Source organism: Vanessa cardui, chromosome 18, assembly GCF_905220365.1.
Source record: "Vanessa cardui chromosome 18, ilVanCard2.1, whole genome shotgun sequence".
Lineage (NCBI taxonomy): Eukaryota > Metazoa > Arthropoda > Insecta > Lepidoptera > Nymphalidae > Vanessa > Vanessa cardui.
This window is the reverse complement of record NC_061140.1, coordinates 4,084,605-4,110,019: the sequence shown is the minus strand read 5'-3', so window position 1 is coordinate 4,110,019 and position 25,415 is coordinate 4,084,605. Positions and strand designations below refer to the sequence as shown.

General features: G+C 30.6%; 2 protein-coding genes across 3 annotated transcripts in view; both read right to left on the bottom strand.

Moving 5' to 3' along the window:
- LOC124537545 (dynein axonemal heavy chain 10) overlaps positions 1–9,557 on the bottom strand; it is a 65,612-nt gene extending 56,055 nt beyond the window's left edge. The window contains exons 1-15 of the mRNA XM_047114419.1: positions 9,245–9,557; positions 8,902–9,045; positions 8,300–8,317; positions 8,093–8,230; positions 7,949–8,004; positions 7,491–7,721; positions 6,987–7,121; positions 6,570–6,640; positions 6,118–6,199; positions 5,270–5,385; positions 2,968–3,148; positions 2,651–2,797; positions 1,825–2,015; positions 1,137–1,335; positions 45–292 (exon numbers count right to left, since the gene is read on the bottom strand). Coding sequence (XP_046970375.1) covers positions 45–292; positions 1,137–1,335; positions 1,825–2,015; positions 2,651–2,797; positions 2,968–3,148; positions 5,270–5,385; positions 6,118–6,199; positions 6,570–6,640; positions 6,987–7,121; positions 7,491–7,721; positions 7,949–8,004; positions 8,093–8,230; positions 8,300–8,317; positions 8,902–9,045; positions 9,245–9,557 — 2,270 coding nt within the window. The remainder of the gene's footprint in view (positions 1–44; positions 293–1,136; positions 1,336–1,824; positions 2,016–2,650; positions 2,798–2,967; positions 3,149–5,269; positions 5,386–6,117; positions 6,200–6,569; positions 6,641–6,986; positions 7,122–7,490; positions 7,722–7,948; positions 8,005–8,092; positions 8,231–8,299; positions 8,318–8,901; positions 9,046–9,244) is intronic.
- Positions 9,558–11,875: 2,318 nt separating this feature from the next.
- LOC124537613 (probable cyclin-dependent serine/threonine-protein kinase DDB_G0292550) lies at positions 11,876–24,717 on the bottom strand. Of its 2 annotated transcripts, XM_047114494.1 has the most exons (5): positions 24,560–24,717; positions 15,670–15,840; positions 14,512–15,341; positions 13,199–13,326; positions 11,877–13,126 (listed from the first exon to the last, which is right to left on the bottom strand). In XM_047114494.1, exons 1-5 carry the CDS (start codon positions 24,579–24,581, stop codon positions 12,070–12,072), a joined length of 2,208 nt encoding a protein of 735 aa, XP_046970450.1. In that variant the 5' UTR covers positions 24,582–24,717; the 3' UTR covers positions 11,877–12,069. The 2 variants fall into 2 exon arrangements, with proteins under 2 accessions (XP_046970449.1, XP_046970450.1); XM_047114493.1 differs by having other exon boundaries at positions 11,876–13,326.
- Positions 24,718–25,415: the final 698 nt, after the last annotated feature.

The window sequence follows — 25,415 nt, the reverse complement described above, 5'->3', positions numbered from 1 at the left end:
AAATTGAAAGATTAATTTAATTCTGCATCAACAAAAAGACTTACCGTAGGTTACCGAAGCTTTGATTTATGTAATTTTTTGCTTCTTCTTCCAAATATTTAACTTCGTTCCAGAAGTCGCTCATGATTACATCCCAGTTCTCTTTGTTGTCAAACACGAAAACGCTGAAGTCGATCGTACGTATTGGGTATACAAGTTTCTTGACCCTCTTCCGTACATCGTCAATTTGAGTGGGATCGCTTATTATTGATTTCAGTTCATTGCCAAAAATGCGCTCAAAATCGATTAGTACCTATAATTGGTAAACAAAAAAAAAATACTTGAGTTGTAAGCACCGAATCAATACAACATTGAATTTGGTTGACATGTCGATTCTATTTATATGATTCTATCGATACTCGGTAGAGCGAATAGCAAGATTAAATCTGTTTTAAACAGATATAATATTGTGAACTTTTAAAGTACCGACTTTATTAATTAAAAAAATATATTTAAATATTATTTTATTGATATTTCATTATTACATAATTATTATAAATTTAATATATAATTATTTTTAAATATTTTCTTAGAAAATATGATAATCATTGTATTAAAACCAAAGTAAGATGATTTTGTAACACCAATTTTCTGTTTCCGTAAACTCAATACTCTTGCCTTTGGCGAGATATTCGATTCTATAAGATATTCTGCAGATAAGATCTCATCTACCAACTAATATAATTAAAATTCATCATTATAAAAATTAGTAAAAAAGTATATAATTCTTATATAACATTAAATAGAAGAGTAAAGTTAATATTCATTTTGATACAGAATGTTAAAAAAAATCTACCAACTAAGTTTTCTGCTGTTTCAGTAGAATCTTTTAAAAAATCTAAACCGTGCTTTAATTTTTTATTTATCTTTTCTAGTTAATAAATTATGCTTCAAAAGCGCTTGAATTTTTTTTGGAAAAAACGCAATTACGTATTTCCTATGCATTAAATATGTGGGACTTGTCGGCAAGGTATGCCTCGGAATACCATGTGAGAAAACAGCATTGTAACCGCTGTTGTTTCATTCGGCAACCATCACGCTCCCGTAAGAACTTACTTAAATTAACAATATTTTTAATTAGGTTCTTGATGATTTACTTGCACAACATCTCCCAGGTCTCTGGCAACGGTACCGATGTAGTCAGTGCGAGTAAACAGCAGCGGTTGATCGAACTCCCAGCGCGCTCCTTTACCGCTCAGTTCAATGTTGCGTCTCGTTTCCTTATACAGGGTGTGCCACATTTCCATTATCTTCTGACCGGCCCGGGCGAGCGATAGAATCTCATCATTTTGTTTACTATAACGAATTATATTATTTTATAACTTTTATCATTTTTATTATTACGATATTTAAATAAAACTCACTTAAATAATTAAAGAAACTGAGATGGCCGAATGGTTAGAACACGTGCTTCTGAACCGATGATTGCGGGTTCAAACACAGGCAAGCACCACTATATATATGTACTTAATTTTTGTTTATAATACATCTCGTGTTCGTTGGTGAAGGAAAACATCGTGAGGAAACCTGCATGTGTCTAATTTCATTGAAATTCTGCCACATATGCATTCCACCAACCCGTATTGGAACAGCGTGGTGGAATATGTTCCAAACCCTCTCCTTAATGGAAGAGAAGACCTTATCTCAGCAGTGGGAAATGAACAGGCTGTTACTTTACTTTACTTAAATAACTGTATGAGTGATCATTATTAATTAAGAAGTTAAACTACAAATAATTCGGGATACTATTTTGAAATGATAAAAGATATTATAGATAAATCTTACTCGAATAACTTGTGAACATTCAGGAATCGCTCCAGTTTGTTACACAAAGCCCATGAAATTCTTCCAAGTAAAGGAATCATCGTTTCATCCGTACGATAGCCCTTTGAAAGTACCCACATCATGTAAATGCTTTCAACTAATTCCGGTAGCATTTCTATTACTTGTTGGAGTGAAGAATCGTCTTCTATTACCTGAAGTAAATATTTACTTATCTATAGTAGTTAATCTTATAAAGAGTTAAACTATGATTTTTTTTTAGGTAAGGGAAGGGGGGTAATCTTTGGAACTAATGATCGAAAGCAGATCATTTTTCTAATAGTGGACAAAAGCCACATTATTCCACAATTGTCTAAAGTACTTACGTATATATCATCATAATATATCATACCTTTTTATAAATAGACAAATACTGTGCAAAATCGGGGTAGCAAAAGTACCGATTTGCAAATTTATAGAAAAGCTTATTATCAATATTTATAAAATTTTAGTAACTATCGTATCTTAAGCCTTCAATTGTTTTTGATTTTCAAAAACGCGGGCAGACGTGCTCGTGGTATACGGTAAGATTTTTCACACTCTTTGATAATATAGTGATATCCTTATAAAAAAAACTCACAGTAAAAAAACGCATTAATGTTGATAGAAACTTGAGGTTATCCCCAGCCAGATTATATTGATCCATTAGTTTCTCTTTATAGTTTTGAAAACCCTGTAACAAGTATCAATAACAGACAATTAGTTGTAAAGTGTTTTCTTTAGCAATAATAAATAATTGAATCAGAATTTCCAAGGCATAATTCCATTTAACTAGGTCAATTGAATTTACCTCCAGATAAGTAGAATTTGCCTTCTTCAGGAGTGCCAATATTTTGACAACCATCGGTTGTTTTAATTGTTCGACAAGAAGAGATATCTCAGCGTCTCTCTCGCGCCAGTATTTGTATTCTGCCACCGGTCCCTCGCCTTCTCGTGTCTGGTAAATAATGCCAAAAAATATTACATATCATATCATAGGATTAGACGATCGTTTTAAAAATATCTCCGATAATATCTCACAGCAATAAAAGCAAGATACTTTCATGTGGAAATTTATTTTAAAGGCCTATTTGTCTACAATTTCTGGAATTAAACGCAAAGAACTACCTTCCCCAAGCACGCTGATATCGTGGAATCGATATGAGATTGCCACATCATGACAGCCTCTTCTAGCTGAGTGGTCAGCTCGGGGTCACTGAACTCCACGTGTCCAGGGGACCGTTCTTCCATCAGAGCTGGTATGTTTGGCATCGGTAGCTGGATTTCGCCTTCAATGTGCTCTATTGTCCTTGGATTTGGAAAATAATATAATTAAGTAAGATAAATAAAGAGAAGTAAACATTTGTAACTTCTTGGCTAAGATGTCTTCTCATTTTGAGAGAAGGTTGTTGAATTCAAATTCAGAATATTTTCTTAAATATACTTCTTAAAGAGTATTTTTTCTTTTTTAACTAACTGATCAATAGATTGATTAAAAACTTGATTTATAAAATCCATACATCTAAAAAAAATTAAACCTATACTTGTCACTAGCATCTCATCATCATCATATGATTAAAATTGTGTGGAACTGGTTTAAAATTCTGATGCTCATTCTATACGCATATACTTTCAAATGAAGTTTAATAATGGCTGTTAATAATATTGCCTTATTATTTAATTACTTACATATACCTAATATGTCTAAAGCGTACTGTAAATTTATTTACTAACGTTAACTCACTCAGTACTCCACGCAACAAAAAAGAGCAATACGATATATTCACATAATCTATCTCTTTTTTACTCAATGCATACATATGTAGACATGGTATACATACCAAAATATCATTTTTTACAAAAAAATGTTGTCTGTCTGTTTGTTCCGGCTAATCTCTGGAACGGCTGGACCGATTTTGACGGGACTTTCACTGGTAGATAACCGATATAATAAGGAGTAACTTAGGCTACAACAATATTTTTTTTTTAATTGAAACGCGTACAAGGTCAAGGGAACAGCTAGTATATTAATATGTTTTATTGCATAGTCTTGCAGCTGTGACGTCAGAAAAGTTACACGATTTCTTCCTGCACCAGATACGTCGGATATTAAAGTTGTCGATGTAACAAGTTCCGCCGTGCGACGTTATAATGACACCGCATCTACACGGCGATGTTATTACTGGCGTAATTGAATTACTAATACTTAATATCCTTTAATATTTACTAACATACTCGTATGTAAGGGTAATTCTATTTTGTACATTCGTTTAAATACTATATTTATGTACAAATTTACTAAACAAGTGTTGAAAATAACAGCAAGATTCATTTCAAAAAACTGAAGACGTTTTTAATAAAATCGATGAAGTAATCTTGAAAAAGCACGGCTCTTAAACTTATTTAAATATCTAGTGTATTAAAAATTTACCACTAGTTCTGAAAAAAATCTCAGAAGCGAGAATAACCTTTGAAATTCGATGGGACTAAGTATATTTTTTTATTAATCAACAGGTTTATTTATACTTATAGTAATTGATATTAATAAATAAGGAGAGATTATTTTTGTATAACCTAATTAAAAAAAAAAAAAAACAAAATACCAAATTTCAATTATACTCAAAACTCAAGTCAAACTCAAATTCCTTTATTCAATATAGAAGCACTTATTGATAGTCAAATTAAACACTACCACCTAAACTCATACCTTAAGATGCAGCGCGTTTCGGTGAAGGTTTTAGTATAATTATAATACGGCAGGCAACGTTTGCAGATTGCTTAGATACAACATTATAGTTTATTACGGTGCTAGTGACGTAGCTTTATACTTAGTAGGTATTTAATTTTGTAAAGAATCGAAGAACTTTTATAAGTTTTTTTTTTATCGTATAGGTTGGCGGACGAGTATATGGGCCACCTGATGGTAAGTGGTCACCATCACCCATAGACAATGACGCTGTAAGAAATATTAACTATTCTTTCAATCGCCAATGTGCCACCAACCTTGGGAACTAAGATGTTATGTCCCTTGTGTCTGTAGGTGCACTGGCTCACTCTCACTTCAAACCGGAACACAACAATACTGAGTATACTGTTATTTGGCGAAAGAATAACTGATGAGTGGGTGGCCGCCAAGCCCTACCACCAAGTAAAGTAAGTAAAGTTACAAAATATCTCCATCGCAGTTTGGGACTTTCTAGACTTATAATAATAATAGTATTTGGAATAAAAACGCTAAATTCTAATCGGAAAGACACGAAAGTGACATATAGTACGACTATTAAAATTATCTATATTACGTATATACATATAATATAATAAAATTTATATAAGGCATCTATAAATATTGAAAAAAAAAATCACGTGATAACAAACAAAAAGTGAAATAAAGTATAATGTAATCTTTTTAAAATAAAATATTCCATCTCACCATTCCACTATTCCAATGAGATTTTTAATATCTGTTATAACTTCTGATGCGGCAGGTTTCTTTTCAGAATCAATCCTTTTTGTATCTGAAATTGGAGTATCCAAATCGGACATGTTCTGAAAAATTACAATTGCAATTTTATAATAAAATATGTCGATATAAATTTTTCCTTACCTATGTCTAATATTCGAAGAACATCCACATATTTTGCGTAACTTACTTTACATTGTTTTAATATATGTATATATTTGTAATAAGGGGATATAAGTACTATGAGATTTGGTAAATGGTCAACACCGCGCAGGCTCAGGTATGATCAGAAATATTTACCATTTCTTACACCATACCAATGCGCCAGCAACGTTGAGATCAGATTTTATTTTCCTTGCGCCTGCTTCTATACTGGTTCTCTCACCATTTAACAATATTCGATATTGCTATTTGGTGGTAGAATATCTAATAAGTGAGGTAGTACCAAGTATAATTGCATTATAATTTTGTTTAATTACGAGTTTAATGCAATGAACGCACTTTAATGGAATCATAAATTTGATAACAACAAGTATACAAGTATATTCATAAAATCAACTATTTTCTACATTACTCATATAAAAGTAAAATAAAAAATGCATTTAGACCTGAGCAAGTACCACTTTCTTTCCATTAATTATATAGTTATACTTAATTAATGTTCATGATCTAGGTATTTCGTTCGACGGCATAAAATATCCGCAGCCATGTACATACATGTCCAACTCGCATTGGAATAGCATGGTGCAAACATTCCAATCTCAGTTACTTTATGTTTCACAAATCGTATAAATCATTACAATTCTACATATATTCACCTGTGTAATTATTGAAGATGTGGGTATTCCAGATGTTAGCTTGTGAGGAACCGTAGTTGATTCGGAATGCATATTTTTAATCCTGCATAAGAAATACCCAATTATCCACGGTAAAGAATTATCAGCAATAGCATGTAACTTAAAATAAATACACGAAAATAAAGTGATATACTCGATTGCCAACCAATCTCAAAACCTGCTACCTTTTTTAACGCGTTAAAGATTTTATATACCTACATAGTTTAAAAATGACCTTAATTATTTTCCCATTTTTAGAAAATGCGATACAAATTTTAATGATGTATATGGTAAATTATATGTAGATATTGTGTATTTATAGTTGTATGGAATACTCAACATTATACATAAATAATATTCTAGAAGTTATAATTGAACCATTCGCCTTATAAAATATAAAAATATGTATGATTGGTTACTACAAATGGACTTACCGTCTCTCGGCATTTTCTCCTCTAGCAACATTAGACATTCTGCGGTAGTCAGACGGGCGAAGGTAATTCACCTTTAAATAGAAAATGTTACAGTTTTTGATGATACTTAGTGCTGCACTTTGAACATCGTAGAATCAAGATTCCTCAATTTCCAATCGTTGATTATTCAAAAAAACCTTTACTAATATTCCAAAAAAATGTTTAAAAAGAAACACTTTTAGCTCTAAACGAATGCTTACATAATATTTCTTTATTGTTTAGATAATTGATAATTAATGGTACTCGTAATACTATTTAATGGTGTAAAAGTAATTATATTTTACTTTCAAATTCATATGGGCTTATAATGTTGGAAATAATAGTTTGTTAGTAAATAATGAAAGTATGGTTGAAATCGATAATAAAAGTATAACATACTTCTGAAGTTGTGTCTTCCATTTGATAATGTTGTCCTGCGTATGAGAGCTGACGAGAAAGTACCGTTGTGGACTGTGAATCCGCACCCATAGAGACTATTTCGCGAAACTGTTTCTCGAACAGTCCTATAAAAGTCTGTAATCATTATTAACACAATTAATTTCAAATCAACGAAAATAAGCGAGGCCATTAATTAGACAAGATCAAATCTAAATAGTCATTCAAAATTAAGTTTTCAGATTTAATCACTTCTTCGGTTTATTATGAAGATAGTAAAAAATCTGCTCATGTTGAATACAATTCCGCCAGACGGTTTTTCCACCAAACCGCAAAAAGTGGTCGAGGAGCTTCGTGGAGACCTTTCTTCAAAATAACACAGTTTTACTCGCATAGATACGCTTACGTGTACATTTTTCTTTCAATCGTTTGTTATTAAATAGTTTATTTACTTTATATATATGTAATTAAACTTCAAGCAATAAGACCGTAAAATAATAAATTTACCTCTTTAAGTTGCAATCCTAAACTCATCAGAACTTTGCCGCTAGTTGATCCCACTAAAACATACTCTGGCATCTTTTGAATAGTCATTTTAGGTGTTTCGGCCAAAGGTATTTCATCCTGAGTCTGTCTGATGAAATAGATGTATCGCCGATTCCTATTAGTCACTTGAGGCGTGAACGCGCCAAAAACTGGTACCAATTTAGGGTATTGGATTATACGTGGGACTGATCGCTGGATTAAGAAAATAACGAACAGGGTCTGATTATCGTATTTTAGTTAATCTATCTATTTCGAAATATATGGAATTTATAAATAGTATGAATTAATATTATAAATTATCTGTTTAAGAAATGATATTAATTTAAATGGAAATAGCATAATATTATATTTCATAAAGGTTTTGTCTGTTAAAACCAATAATGGAATATAGATAGACAATAAATTTTATCTTTACTTACAATGACTGTATAAAACTCCAAGGTCCCATCAATTTCCGGATCCAAATCCTCAGGAGCTGAAATACATTTTCATGTTTAAATTATTTTTAAAACTAAAATTAAACGTAGAAGGATAAACAAATTAATATGGATTAAAATAATTACGTGCTGGAAACGAGTATAAATCTTCAACGACCAAGGGAGCTTCCTCTTCTTCCAATCGTAAGTCCAAAGATGTTCTTACGCCGTCCTCTAAATCGAATACTTCAGTAACAGCTGCTGCTACTGTATCTACTTCTTCATCTATAATTTTATTATTACGTTACATTATGCTAATTTCTCTTTATGTATGTGTATTAAAAATAATCTCACCATCATCCATGTCTGCTTCTGCAAGAAAAGAATGAAATCAAGAATTAAAATCACTTTACACTTATGACAATTAAAAAAACCCTTACTAAATTAACTGTTTTCCTGATACATAATATAATATTTGTATAGTATCGATTATGCTTAAGCTTAGTTTTTACTCTAGAGATTATATTATATACAGCAATTATAAAATATTCTTGTTTTAGGACAGGCCGTAAAGTTATTTTTACAAGTTAACTAATACTATAAACATAAATAATATTATACATATGAGAGAGATTGATGAAAAAAAATTATAATAATAAAAATGAAAAATTATAGACTACTTAAAAAGTCGATTTACGATTATATAATGTCGTTATGATTATTGTTATATTCCTCTTCCTTTTTTGTAAAGTTTAAGTCGGTAAAAATGTCATTCTGTTTATAGAAGTAGTTTCAAGGTTTGAAAACACGCAATAAAGATTTATCAAGAAAGTTCCATTTCGACATTAACACTGCATTAACGTGTGCCATGAAAACGTTTCCAATGAATTTACCTCTGATACTTTTCGTACTTTTCAAGCTTTTCATACTTTTCATACTTTTCATGCTTTTCATACTTTTCATACTCTTCATGCTTTTTGCGCCTTTGGTTTCTTCTATCATCTCTTCGGGTTCAGGTTCTACTACAGCCTCGGCTTTACCCTTTTTACCTTTTTTGCCTTTCTTTGTTATTGGCGGAGGTGGCGGAGGAGGAATTATGCCTGTGAACACATCGTCCCATAAATGTATTTTAAATATACAGTAAACATAAAATATATATAAAATAACGAAGTCTATTTAAGGAAAATATAATACAGTATAAGATTTCAAAATATATCAGAACATTAAGATTATACAAAAACAATAAGTTTAATTCTTTGTTTAAATAAATTTAATTGTAAAAACAAACGCACTACTTACGCCATTCCGTAAATTCTTTGTCCTCATGAATTAACTTATCAACGATTATCTTAGATATGTAGAATGTGCGTTTATCAAGCGACAATTCGTTTGGCTTAAGGGGAGCCGCTATAAAAGTCGCCAGCTTTTCCTTTGCATCTCCTTCGTCTAGTAGATTGTAGAAGAGTTCCTCGTCGTCTATACCGATGTACGATAAAATGCGTTCCTTAAACCATTGAACTCTAGGATCATTCCTAAAGTCGAGTTCCATATCAATTTCTTCTGCGATTGATTGTCTGTCAGCATCATTTGAATTCGTATCATCTTCCGCCATTTTAGACAGAAGCTAAAGGAAGTCTGTGAATTGTTTTATGATCATTACTATTTTAATTTTAAGCCGAAATGGAAAGTGTATGTATTTAATAGTCAGTCATCTCCGAAAGAAGTTAGCTTTTAAAGAAATAATAATGCTTTTAATTTGTTATAATAATAAACATATAAGATCCAAAAATATATGTGAAATATAAGTTTTTATCCAAAAAGTCACATGTTCATATAAAAGGTATTCAGAATATAAGAAAAAGAAACTGAAAATCTTTATAACCCAAATGGTATATCAAAACTATTTTATTTATATAATTATTTTTTATCATACTGAGCGTCCCAACTTTGTACGCGTGAAATAAGTTTAATATTTGGTATTCGATAACGCCACCTATTGTATTCAATGTAAACATTCTTCCACTCAACAAGCAAAAACCACTACAGTCAATCTACCCGCTTCAGAGATCTGTGACGTATCTATACACAAACATCATCTTCCTGCCCTTATCCCAATTCTACGTCAGCGCAGCATGTATTCGTCTTCCATACCTCTCTGACGTCATCTCACAAGTAAAATTCTTTCTAAACATATCGTCTTTCACACAATCCATCAATATTTTGGTCCTCAAAATTAACATGAACTTCACACACGGACAATAATGTCTGATATTAAAAAAGCAATACAAAGTATATTTTACTTACCAATAATACTATGGTATTAAATTGTTCTTAAGGCATAATTTATCTTATAAGTCCTTTCTATTATATTACCTAGGCTTACTCAAAAAACCATACATATTTGTAACACATTTGTAACTTTTGAGTACCCAAGCATTATAAATAAAACAACAGAATATCAACATACATTTGGTTGTCATAGTAACCATAAGGATGTTTGGTCGAATTTACGCGGTCAATTAATGAAATATAAAAAGTTTTTATATTAAAAAAATATATTCATAAATAAGTAGAATGAAATATAATAGGTGATATTTGTGTATAACATACTACCTCTCCGATCCGACTTCATACAAGTGAAATAAGATATTTATTATATGTGTTTGTTTATCGTTTTGTCATTATTAAAAAAATCTTCTGCATGGTTCTTCATGCAATATTGACCTCTATGTATTTTATTTAAGACATAATATTCTGTGCTGAAATTTTGAGCACTAATTTACGGTCAAACAATAGAAAGAGAACAATATAGTATAACAGAGAACAATATATATTTGTAGCCATAAATTTTCTCTGAGTATTGAATAACATTTTGTTTTCCTCTAGGTTCTAAATTAAAACTTATGTTGTTTTAATTATCGTCTAATCTAATAACATTACGACAAGGGCTATTCGTGCAGTTTATAACCCGGGACCAAAAGATTCGTTAAGATGTAAATTTAAAGAAATTAAAAAAATTACTGTTGCTTGTCACTTTGTTTTTGATAATGTTATGTATGTACGCAAAAACAAAAATGATTTTCCCAAAAAAAGTGACGTATTTCACTCCATTAATACTAGGAACACAAATAAACTTGTTACTCCAAGTACCCGATTGCACAGGTTTAGTAACTCTTTTTTGGATAATGTATACGTTTTTACAACAGGATCCCAGAAAACGTTCAAAAATATTCAAAAACATGATACAAAAAAAAAATTGATCCCGCTGAGTTTCTTTCGCCGGTTCTTGTCTTGTCTCAGGTCTGAGGTGTTAAATTCCAAGCCGGTGGTAGATTTTTTGACATTCAATAAGAAAGTACACTTCTATTTTGAATAAAGATTTTTTGACTTTGACTTTGATTAAATATTTTCTCTATAATACTTTCGGAGACAAACAGAAAAAAATTGTACCACATCTGCGCTATCGCCTCGATTAATTACTGATCCAACCTTCTTCACCTGCTGCTTTCACTCACTGTTCTGTCACTGCGACATTATTTTAACTTTGAACAGCTTGTCTATCATATATACAGCAGAGATCAACCTATTTTCGCAAAAACACAAATAATTCATCGTTCATTCATGGAAAATTGTACCAAAGGATTCGAAGGAGTCCAGTAAAATTTTATGTATGTATAAAGTGTATAAAGAATAATTATACATAACGAACCGCACCGGCGTTTTGTGGGTGCAATTTATTAATTATAATTTTATATAAGTATGTCATAAATGAGAAATATGATACATAATTTTATTATGAAATTATTGTCCTTTTATAATATACTGCATATTCAAATTGATATAAATGAAACACAAAAACGTTTTATCACAATAATTGTGAATTTAATTAAAACATGAGATATAAGAGATTTTTATTTCTAACGTACATATTATGTATTAATTAAATTATCTTAATACAAATATCGGTGTAATGTTGAAGCCTTAAATATAATATAATATTTAAATCTTTTAAGTTACTAATAATATAATTACAATTAAATTACCGACTACCTATGTATATTTATAACAACTTTTATTTACACGAAAGTTCATAATAGAGACTAAAAAATTCGTTAAATTAAATCTTAGAACGTAAATTTCTTAAGGGGACTAATTTTGGGATAACCATTACTGTCATCAATAGTATCAAATTTTTCTATGTTAGCATTGAATGTTGAATCACTTTGGTAATTTTGTTTCCCTGTCAAGCTGCCCACTGATGCCTGAGGAGCAGAATATGAAGATGGCCCGTCGTACAAAGCGGACAAGTAGCTTGATGATGGAGGATGATTAATAGTATAGTCTATGTCACTACCAATATCTTGGCGTCGTTCGATATTTGCACTTTTTTCTGAATTAGGAAATGTATTCCGTTTAGGATTTCCAAACTTATCTATCTGAAAAGCATTTAGAAAATTCTGTTTTTCTTTTTCATCTTCTAATTTGTAGCTCAAAGACGGAAGAAGTTGGAACGAAGGATTAATTAATTTGCTAAGTTCTGTGTTTTCTCTATTTTGTTGTTGTACGTCGTATGTGTTACGATTATTGCCAATAATATTATCAAAGTTATTATTCAAATGTGTATAAATATAGTATGATTGGTCTTTTTTATATTTTATTAATTTGTCTTCTTCCAAGGGATGAGGAATGGTACCAATAATATTATCATGTACTTGTGTTCTTATCGCATTTGTAGGAATTCTATAGTTATCTATAAAGGCATTAGCGGCGCTACCTTGATCACCTACTTGTTCGTTTTCGTGAGTTTTAGTCTCATAAGCACTTGTCGGAATGATTTGAGACGGAATAATTTCAACATCGTTTGAATTTCTTTGATCGTGGGTTTTTTTTGTATCAGTCTGAGAATTGATCGGGAGAAAGTTTGTAGATAATATATAGTTAGAAATAGAAGGTACTGGTGAATTATATATTTGCTTAGTAACCACTGGTACTGGAAGTTGGTATAACTGTCCACTGTATATATTGTCAGAATTAACAGAATACTTAAGGTTTTGTGACGATGATATTTTATTTTGAGGCGCTTGTTGTGTTTGTGAAATGGTAAAATTGCTTGAAAGATTTTTGTAGTCTCTGTTACTGCTTGAAAATTTCGAATTAGGTGTTTTTATTGCGTTTGAAGATCTGTAATTGTCAGAAGGATTAGTTTTAGAAAATTGTGAAGATGTTAATCGAGAAATGTCTTGTGATACTTGCTCTAATTGATCATTTCGTATGTTTTGGAACTGCTGTGTTGGTGTTGGATACAAAATGTTTTGCTGTGCTACATTGCTGTACTCTTTAGCCGCATTAATTGAGTCTGCCAAGAATGAAAACACCAAGTCCTGTGAATCAGAAATATTTGTGATTTTACTTAATTTGCCGATAGGAATAAGATTAGCGCCGGCATTCTCAGCAAGTTTGTTCGTTAATACCAAATAATTACTATTTTCAGTATTTAATATTTCGATATTACTTGAGTCGTTGCCGAAACTATTTCTAAATAAATATTTTGCAAGATGTTCAGGTAAAGTAATTTTTAGAGAAACCGTTCTTTCAATTGTGTTTGGTTGTAATTGTAATTCTTTGATATATGGCAACTTAGAAAATTGATTTAAAACTTTAACTTCACTGGAAAAATCTTCTACAGGAGGTTCTAAATTTGGCGAAGGAGTAGAGATAAGTTTTGAACTTAGAGGCAACGGTGATGGAGGCTGCAAAATTAATTCTTCACCACTTTGCCGACTAGATTCGTAAGGTAGATAATTTTCAACGGAATCAATTGTTTGGGTCTTTTCATCTAAATTAGTAAGTTGTTCTGGAGAAACGGTTTCAAGGACATTATTTGTTTCTTTAACAATATCATTTACAGATATATCCAACTTTTCTTTTGTTAAAATATCCGAAAAAGAAAAATTGTTGTTGTTAGTATTTATAAGGGACTGTTTAGTCAAGGAAAACTTTGGTCCACTTGTATTCAGAGGTAATTTGAAAAATGGTGATGGAGAACTTCCTGCTGCTACTAATTGATTATTAGTGATGTCTGGTAATAAATATTGTCTTGATAAAAACTTAGAATTAACGTCTGGTGGAAGGTAAGTATATTGTAAAGGATTGAAAGTTGTAGGGGCTACGTAGGCAAGTGATTCTTTTGTTGGTAAAGGTGTTGTCGGTGCTGAAAGTGGTGTAGTTGATGTTATTAAATCTGGAGTTTCCTTTGTTGTTGAATCAATTTCATTACTTTCAATATTCGGGGGATTGTATTTGTAAGAACCATCATTATCTTTATTTTCCAGTTTAGCATTTGGTATATCTTCGAAGTTATTTTGGGGTCTATTATAAGTATACGGAGTATCGGTTAATTTTGCTGACTTGGAACTATCATCTATCAACTTAGCTGCCTTGGAAGGTCTTACAATCCATGTTTTAAAAGTAATTCGAGACTTAGGAGTACCATCTTTTGAATCTTTAATTATTTTACGGAATGCTAGAGTTTTAGTTATTAAAGTTGGAGGTGAATCTTTACTTACCAAATTTTGTTTTGTTTCTGTTTCTATTCGGCCAACAGTATCTTTTGAGTATCGTGCTTGTGTGGGTTCATGGGTATACGATTGTTTTTCGTTATTGATGTTTTGATTGAAGCGTTGTTTTGAGTATTCTAATCCGAATTGTACTTGTTTGTTTTTGTTAATCTGACTGTTGTTATATGTTTTTATTTGTGCTTTAGTATTACTCGAAATTGGTGAACGAATCGATTGTATGTTATTATTATAATACAACATATCTTGACCTCTTGTTTGCGATGTTTGTCCACCATGTGCGTTGGATGTTAAGCTTTGCAACTGTGAATATGGATTATTTTGCAATTGGTTTTGGAATATATAGTTTGGAATGTATTGTGTTGTAGGAGTTGAAGCAGCAACAGTAATATCGTTTGTGAATGGATCTTGGTATGACTTTTGTTGTTTCTTTTTTGCGTAAATGTCATTAGTATTCCTTTCTAAATTTCTGAGAAGTGCTTCGTTATACAATTGACCAAGCGGTGGTTTATATACTTGCATAAATATTAGATTATTTTTAACATTTGATCTATCATAGGGATTTCGAATTGGATGTGTTATCATTTTTTTAATATCAGTCATAAATTGTGGACCTAGTTTTAAATTTCTAAATTTTTCATTTCTGTTGTTGATTATTTCTCTTGTTTTTTGACAGTTAACATTCATCCACCAATCGCATACGAATACTTCTTGATTAAATAATGTTCCATTTGGGCATAAGAAGGACTGGAATCCATATGTAGAACCTAAAGTGCACACTCTGAAAACCTGGCAATTTGTTTCTATATCTGCATAATATCCTGAAAAATAATAGAATGTGTGAGAACAGGATTTTCAATTTAAATTAAAACTTTTTTGATCTTTACTATGTAAATTCCAAAAAGATGATTTAATTTTATTAATGCATATTATTCTTTAAAATTGGTCTTTGAGACCATCGCAAATTACAACTTTCGTTATAAATTCGTATGCTAGAAATTAGTTTTTTTAGAAATTTGTGATTGAGCTAACTAAAGTTGTCTCTTGATAACAATTGATTTAACTTTAAAGTAAGGTCAGATCAAATAAAAAAATGTTTAATCGTGATCAAGACCCAAATACTACTATTGAAAAAAAAAAATATCAAACCTGGATCCTTTCCAGAACAAGTAAATGTTGTTCGTGGTATGGAATTTAAAGTAGGATAGTCGTTCCCCGGTTCACCTGGAACGGCTAGCCTTATGTCCCAGCCATGTCCGTTATCAAATGGCCGTTTACTCCTTTCACTTTGAGCATTAGTCCAGGGTACTATATAAAAGGCTGTAATTCACAGAAAAGCTTTATTCAAATATAAAAATGTATGTAAACCAACAATTGTTCTTAATTTATTTACGAAGATATTTTTTGGTTATCGAGGTTTTTTATAAAGATAATTCATACATGTAGAGAAAAAAGTACTATTTTAAAGCACTTCAAAAATTAAAATATGTTAAAAGAAGTACCTAAGTAGTGTATCATATAAGAATGAAAATTAAAACGTCGCTCTATAAATCTAATAATATATAAATTTTATATAATTTCGTCTCTTCGATACGTATGTATTCGATTGGCTTTCTACAATTCTTAAATATAATTTGTACATACAATCCGCTTCCACAATATAATGTCGCAAACTGAGACCCGTTTGTGTAAATATTTCTCATAGTTTTTATAACTGATAGATATGAACGAACAAAAAACGTGTCAATGAGGTTAGGATACAATTGACATGTCAGCTACCTGTTTTGATGAATTATAAAGCCATTGTATATCAGCTTATTGTCTATTTTGTAAGCGGTGCTAAGTAAAAAACGGCGCTTCTTCAATGACAAAGATTACCACGATAAAGGAAGCAATTTTACGGAAACACGTACATCCTCGTAATTTATTCATTTTTTTTAAATAAGAATATCATTATCATTTTATATACAAACATGAAGCACAGACTATAAAACAAAAGGTAAATAGATGGTGCGGAACATTATAGAGAAATAACAAAAACGAATATAAAATGAAAGGCGAATCGAAATTCCCTGTAGTACTTATTATAAATTACTAAACACGTTACTAGTTAATAATTCTAAATACGTTAATAATAAATAATAATAATATTTGCACCATTATTTTTTGTGGGACATCGTACAATTTAATTTTCATACTGCTATGACATTATTTATCTCTACATATTATAAAATGTTTCGCTGTCGTCGTCAATACTCTCAGATCTTTTAAACTTAGCATCGCTTTTAAATTTTGATGCGGATTTCATCTATGGACAAATTGAAGGTCAAGACTAAGGTTTGTATAAATATTAGACACACATATTATAGCAAAGATAAGCCAAGAATATCAACTCTACTAAACAGAAGAAAACAAGAAGTTTTATTATTGTGTTCTTCAATCTTAAAGTTGTACCCCTACTGTACTAGAATACGACAACAACAACAAACAACAACAGCCTGTAAATTCCCACTGCTGGACTAAAGGCCTCATCTCCTTTACATGAAGGTATACATATTCCACCACGCTGTTCCAAAGCGGGTTGGTGGAATACAAATGTGGCAGAATTTCTATGAAATTTGTCACATGCAGGTTTCCTCACAATGTTTTCCTTCACTGCTGAGCACGAGATGAATTGTAAAGACAAATTAAGCACATGAATCAGCGGTGCTTGCCTGGGTTTGAACCCGCAATCATCGTTAAGATGCACGCGTTCTAACCACTGGACCATTTCGACTCTAAAAACTAACTAGAATACGACGCGACGGGCAAATACTATATATGTATATAAATTTCTGTTGTATCTTAAAATAATCGAACTTGTCATATAAAAATATATTTTATATTGATCAAATGTGTATTCCAATTTTAAGTGTACGGTTGTAACAGGAACACAAATAAGAAATAAATCGCGTAACACTTTCCGACGAACATTTGGCATAGCATGTGCGACGCGCGAAAGATTTTCTAAATTGAATCTTTCGCGAAAATCAAACGAGTTAAACAAACTATTCGCTCGAGAGTTACGTGAATACATTTTGTTACATCCAAAGAGTTTTTACTGTAACACTTTTCGAACTAAAGAAGGTTTGTGAATTCATAAGTGATTATCGTCCATATATTTAAAAAAAAAAACGAAAAATTCTATTATTACCAATACTTATATTATATATGCGAAAGTAACTTTGTCTGTCTGTTTGTTATTCTTCAAAGGTCAATAAACCGAATTTAATGAAAATTGATGTTGTGAAGCAAGATTAAACTCTAAGGAAGCACATAAGTTAATTTTAATGACTCATATCTGTCGAGAAATCACTAAAAAGCAAGCAAAACCGCAAGCGAAAAAGCTTAAATTAAATAAAAAAAAAAAAAGTAATTTGTTCAACCTTCAGGGTTTGGTTTATACTTTATACGGGGTTTGGTAGTAGGTATAATGTCGGTAGTTTTAAGTATGTCTTATTTAGTATCAGCATATGTATATATAAAGAGTAAAATCAACTATATGTTTCAACAAACTTCACTATGTATTGAAGCAAACTCTTTGTTGACTTTGATGGATAACTTCAATGTTTGGTTTTCCCAATACGAATATTGAATAATCCGAAGGCTTATATATACGGCGGTACAATGATTGGCTTACTCTATGCGGGTAATTTGATCAAACAAAATGATTGGGGTATACATTGAACGATCGTGTTTAACAATCCTTATATAATCGAACATATTTTTATACATTGATGTTTGTAATTTTTTTCTATTAAACTTATTTCAAATATTAGGCAAGAATCACCCCGCGTTTTAAGAAAAGGTTTTACTGCCATGCTTCTGCAATTCAAGTTACTAGTTACGCATATGAAAGATCCATAATCATATCATAAGAAGAATATAAGTTTTCTTGCTTAATGATTCTCTTTACCTCATAACATGTATGTTGAAATGAGTTATAAACACAAAAGTATGTGACAAGACCAAGAAGACAATGAAGACAAAGACCATAACATGACTGTATTTTTTAATGGTGAAAAAGAGTAACTACTGAATTTTTTGCCGGGTCATCTCAGTAGAATCTACTTTTTGAACCGTTGGTAGTTGTTAAATGACGATTCAAACGTGCTTGTGAAAACCTACTTGAATAAAGTATGTTTTGATTCGATTTGATTTGAGCGCATGGTACCTACCCCGACCGGCTTGCACGTTATCCTACCAAGGGAATGCTTTATTATTTAAAAGTATCTTTGCCTTAGCTTTTATATGAATTAGTAAAGTTTAATATTAAAATGTTTACATATAGTCTCGCAGTCGTCGGTCGGTTCGTGGTTGCAAACATTTTATAAGTAATATTAGGGACGCCCCAAGAGATGACCCCAGAGTAAAGGCAACTTTTGTTTTATTAAGAAACTTTGAGCCAAAGTGAAATAATAAATAGTTTAACACAATAATTTCATCGACTTATACAGCTCCGAGCTTTTAGAAGTTACGAGTTGTTACGTAATGAGTTTGTAAATAAAAAAAAATTAAACAAAAACCGACTTTGATTGTACTTATGATAATATTGAAAATCTTTAACATTTTATGCGTGTATCATCTTAAATGCACATACAAGAATAGCCTGTAATAATCCCACTTCTGGGCTAAGGCCTCCTCTCCCATTGAGGAGAAGGCTTGGAACATATTCCACCACGCTGTTTCAATGCGCTGTGCCATCATCATGCAACTCACATTCATCGGTTAAGATGCACACGTTCTAACCACTGGGCCATCTCAGCTTACGATGTAAATATTTGTTCCGTAATATCTCAAAAAAAATTACCTACTTATGATCAAAACGATAACAGATAAGTCAAAATTACAAAATACATTCGCTTTAGTAGCACAACTCTCAAAATAAGCATATAATAATGCCAGCTAATCAAATCAGCTTTGCAGATATGGGTGAACATAAAAAAAAATATTGAAAGGCAATCAAACAACGAACAGTTCTCGATTGCTATGGACATATTTCATCACAATTGCATGATTAGCTTAGAAACGCATACAGAAAAAACACGCAAATATTTGTTAGTTTTTTGAGTTTCATATCCATAAATGAAAGAAAAACCTTATAGATCACTATGCTGTCCTTCCATATGTCTGTTCATCAACACTCTTACTCTCAGAAACGCGTTGCGGTATAAAACTAAAATTAATACTAAATACCGTCTGCGGTCAGTTTAATTCTGATAAAATGAAGCCTCTAAATTCAAACAATCCAAGTATATACAAATCAAAACCTATAAGGTACTACTTCCCGTTGACCTAGAATCATGAAATTTGCACGAAGCAGTATCCCTGAACCCTCATTGCGTAAATGCAAATCGTATGATCAGTTTTTATTTATATAGAGAAAATTTACGATTGGGCTCAAAAAAGAAATGTTTTAGAATAATCCGGCCTGACCGCTATCATGACACTGACTCTGCAGCCAATCTCAAGAAAGACTAACCAATTATAATAAACATTAGTCCGAGGGGATGGAGAGTGCGACAAGAACGGAAATAGTTCAGGCGCAGGACTAAGGGCTTTATGTGCTTTTCTGGGCACGGGAATGGACACATTTCCTATCTCGTAATTCGGTTCTCGCGTTTTACAGATATATTTTAAGGCATTAGAGCAACGAGCTAATGAAAATAATATCATCAATATAATCTAGTAACAAGCCTCCACATGATGGTTGGTTCATTTTTTGACAAGAGGATCAGAATTACAATTCAACGGTTAAATGCTACTAGTATTCTTAGTATTCCACGTTTTATATAATTAATGCTTCTAAATAAAATTATATAACTACTGTATAATTAATAAGTAAAAAAAAATACTAGAAACAGAACAAACAAAGTCGAAACATCAAACGAAAGCCGACTGTATACACATTTTGATTTGATTTGCATTTATATGCAATATATCTCATATAATCATTATTATAGATATATAACCATTTGGAACATCTGTTTAATATGTATGACGATAACATGAAAAGAATGTCAATGTGCCAATTAAAGATGAGTCGTTATGTCACCAGAGAAGAACTAAGAGTGTCTTGGAAAAAAATAGATTAATATAGTTGAATCTTAAACGGATTTGTTTATGATTAGTGCTTTAGGCCTAAAGAATACTAATTGAAACTTTATAATATTCGATGTTATTATTTTTTTTTGTTCCCATGTCATTATTTTGATCTTAACCTAGTTCTATGAAGGACAGAAAAACGCTTTAAAATTACAATTCTAACTCGTTACATAACGTAAAGATTATTATTTTGTATATCTATCTTTATAAGTGGTGAAACATTTTTTTAAACTTTTAGATTTAAAAGCATAACGGCGTATGTATGTTTGTTTGGTTTATTGTTTTAAATTTAAATAAAATAAAAATTTAAATACAGCAGAATGGTACATGTGACTTTTTTTTTAAATTATAATATTCCTGTCTAATACAAATTTGTATCTTTGAATTTACGATTACATTTAACAGCCTAAAAATAATCATACATTTGCATACTTAATTTGATTTTAAAAATCTTTGTCAAAGTTTATACGATCGTGACAAAACGTCAGTCCATTAATGAATGCATGGGCGTAGATTATAATACCAAATTAGCTATGTCCGGCGAAAGCGTGATATCGAAAGTTTACAATGAAGTTACATCATGGCTGAGCTAATTTAGGTATGTAAATGTTGACTAGAGGACCTGACTCTAGGTTTTTAGTTTAGTATAATAGAATTTGTTAGGGATTTTAGGCTTTATTGATTGGACTATAACGTGATACAAACTATACTAAACTAAGTGTAAGCAAGTCATATTTATTATTATAAAAAAGCGTAGCGCTAATATTTGTTGACTTTCAAGCAGAATATAACATTATTGTATTTAAATTTGAAACACAATATTTGAAAAGATTCATGATGGTCCTTCACGATTGAATCTACATTTCAAACTGATGGTAGCTATTAATTGTGAAATATTACGATTCGAAATTGCTTGAAAAATATATTTGGTTTTTTTATGAGTTTTATAATACAAACGTGTATACAAAATAATAATAAATCTTATTAATTACTAGCAATAACTTCTAGATAGTCTTCGGCAAAAAATATTTCAAAACTTATTCCAAATTTAATTACATTATGAAAAAACTTAATGAGAAATAATACCTACTTCTAAGCATTTTCCAATTCTTCTTGATATTACATAAATCCCGAACCGATAAAATCTTGAAAATAATACATAAAATCAAAAATAATGTTTTTTATTTCAATAAAAAAGTCTGTTTAAATTTATTCAGCTATACGACTTGCGTTTCGTCTTGCTGACCAAATCCAGATCTCACGGAAAATTACTGCTATAAACGACTATTATTATTATTTTCTCTATTAGATACTCAAGAGTTCTTTTAATAAGTAAGCATTCTTGATACATTGTACTTGAAAATATTTTTTTTAACTTAATTTGATGATTAAGTATGTTAGTTGCTTCGATTTTTTGCCATTCTCATTTGGGTATCCACTTATCAAAATTACATTAAAAAAATGTGATACAACTAAAGATCGCTTATGATGACGACTTCAAATTATACGAGGGAATTTGTATATACTTAAATTGTCTTAATTTTTATCTTGTGCCCAGCGTGTAAAATCATCACAATCATCAAGAAACATGAATGTTTTGCATGAATTTCTACCCAATATATCCACTAACCTACACTAGCAGAATAACTCAAGCTTTCACAGTTACTTACTAATTATAACTTAATAAGACCAAGGCAATAGGCATTTGGTGAACTATCTATTGCTGAATTGGAAACCTTTTCACAATCATAATCCTAGTAATTCTTAAGATATAAATAATTGTTTATCGCATAACAGTATAAATTAACATATTTCACTGTACGTGCTGGTAATAACATTGCAATAACCGTTCTCTCAGAGCCTCATGTCCCGGCTCACCGACGCCTACAAAGTTTAATATTCATTCCACACCCTATTATAAGGGCGCCGATACTCTATTCGATCTTATAATTACATAGTCTTGTGAACCCGGCTTTATTCGAGTGGACGTTAGAAATCATAATTTAGTTTCATATCTTCTATGTGCATATTTCTTATTAATTATTATGGCGTGTTGTAATGTGTAAAATAACGTAATTATTAGAGGTTGGAGTAATTAATTGTTGCTTTTAATAGAATATACTTAAGTATTACTATTTCATGTACACGTTTGAAAAGTGGTTGTGACGATTTAAAGATTGTAAACTTACTTCAATAAATTATATTTGTATTTTATGATATATGTATATTAGGGTAATATTTTCAAAAAACGATTCGTTCTTACGTAAGCAAAATGCGACCTTTTAAAAAAGTTTCGGTAGTTTTGAAGTTGCATCTACATATGTAATGTATATCAATGATTTTGAAATCTTAATCCTCAAATATTTATTTATTTAAATCTCAATAATTTAATCCTCAAATATTTATAATAAATAAATATTGGATCCCAATTTTAGAGTGTGTGTGTGTTTATAACTTGTTGTTTTATATAAGAAAATACTCCATGTATTACTTTATTGATTCGAATCTATGTCAAATGAATTTGTGACACATTTTTCAACCGTATCATAAAGTTTATCAATCACTCCGTGCTGGAGTTGTATAATAACTTTCAACCTTTCTTATTAAGATATCGATAGTCTATTTCAATGGAATTAGGAAAAGGGATAAACAATACTTAGATTAACGTATTTCATTTGATTTGCTAATAAATCAGCTACGTTGTGCACTATTAAGGCTATATGATTAATATATATTTATTTATAATAAACACAATTACTCTTTACTACTTGTCTACTATAATGTTACTTCCAAAATTCAGATAGTAGTTTTGTCAACGTTCAAAACGCCATATATTCGCAAAGCCATAGTGAATATCATAGATAAATCAAGCTCTTGACCAATGATATTACGTCAACTGGCTGTCAAATGTTGTTGTTTATTTAGCTTTTTTCCTCTTACGATCGGAAAAGAGTTTAGGAATAGATTTATGAACTTGTTATTTTTCGGTAGTAAATAATAACAAGCCAATTTTCATTTTTAAAAATGGAGTTCTTTTTATTGGTATATTTTTGTATTTATTTAATGAACAATAACAGTACCTGTTTATATATTCAAGTGAATGAAAGGACTATATGCCTCTTCAAAACTTATAATTAATATATGCTTATTGGACATACTTGGTTATTAATTAATTTAAATTACTATTTTCTTCAAATAGACATCATCCATGATAAGTATAAACACGAAACTTGCTAAATATCAATGTCAAATTTATATTAAATTAAACAATGTCACATCTGGCTGGAAGAGTTAATTTTTTTTCTGCAAAAGGTAGTAAATATACCTATATTTACTACCTTTTGGTCGGTACCATTATATCATGAAGTGTTCAGTAGATAAAAATACTAAAACTACACCCCTGTCACAAGGTATTTTATAATTAATTCCTAATCACATTATTTCCTGTCATATTTTATACTATAATTACATTCCAACCTACCCTTAACGTAGTATGCATACCGCTAAGTGCATTGAATACGGCTTTCAAGTTATCTTTAAGTTATAGGGATATCTAATTAAAGCTACCTTAATGGGTAAATTCATAGAACTGTTTTAGGTATTGGAAACGTTAATATTACAGTTAAAGATTTTGAAATATATTCAGTGAAATAATTACTTTGCCAGAACCTTAAGTATCACAAGATATTGAATGGAAAAGCATGTTGATTGTTTTTCTTATACGTATTTAGTATTTTACTTCCATTTGAAAATCGTGAAAATTATCAAAACACAATTTCACAGATCAAATAATTTATTAAGCCTAATTTATGGTTTAAAAACGGGAATAACGATTTTTATTAAAGAAAAAAATTGTTATACAACAGTAAGCAAAGTTCGGAAATATTGTACTCACCAAAAATCAATAAACACAACATTTTGTCACGAGACGTCACAGCCACTTACTGACCACAAAGAAAACTTTTTACTTTCTCTATTTTTCTTTATGCCAATGATTGATGAGTGACTTGATACATTTCGAGTTCGCGGCATGTGCGTAAATGAGGAATTCCACAAACGTGAGCTAGTATAAGGTCGACTTCCCTCCCACGTATTTACCAACTAATCAGCATTAGCTATAGTTTGTTGAAATGGCTGTATTTTTAGTTATATTTTCGACAGTGTAATAATATATATTTTTTCAATTATAAGTTTCGAATAATAAAAATTTTTTTGTACCAAATATCGACATTGAAAGAAATCTTTTCTTACAAATGGAACATTTACTAGCTCCTTGTTTTTTATTTATTTTTAAAACTATTGTTCTTTTAGTTTTATTTAAGATGAAACATTAAACACGCAAAAAACGCCTAATATTATTTTAAGTTACGCCTGGAAATATAGAGCTCAAGTAGGTACATTCATCCACAAAACATTAAAAAGACTTAATGAGGCCTACAAAATGTTTTTGTTAATGAATTATTCGACGAATTGATCTCACGATCCATAATCCGTACAGTACTAATGTAATTACAGAAATTATAATTAAGGTACATAAGGTGTACGTTATAAATGAAATCATATATCTGCTCATTTATTATTCTCCGTATTACAGTACATAGATAGAGATATAAATAATAGATTTTTTGTATAATATTTGCTAACTTTTTTAATGTTTTATATTCAATATAAGCGATGACATAACGAAATTCAGAATGTTCTTTTCTCAAGGAGGTTTTATAGCTGTACTCTCAATTAACAAAATTAAATCT

Coding starts and splice junctions, on each gene's coding strand:
- LOC124537613 (XM_047114493.1), bottom strand. CDS start 24,581: ATGTTGTGTTTATTGATTTTTG. Junction 15,342..15,669: donor TTGTTCTGGAAAGGATCCAG/GTTTGATATTTT, acceptor ATTATTTTTCAG/GATATTATGCAGATATAGAA. Junction 13,327..14,511: donor CAGAAACAAAACAAAATTTG/GTAAGTAAAGAT, acceptor TCTGATTCACAG/GACTTGGTGTTTTCATTCTT.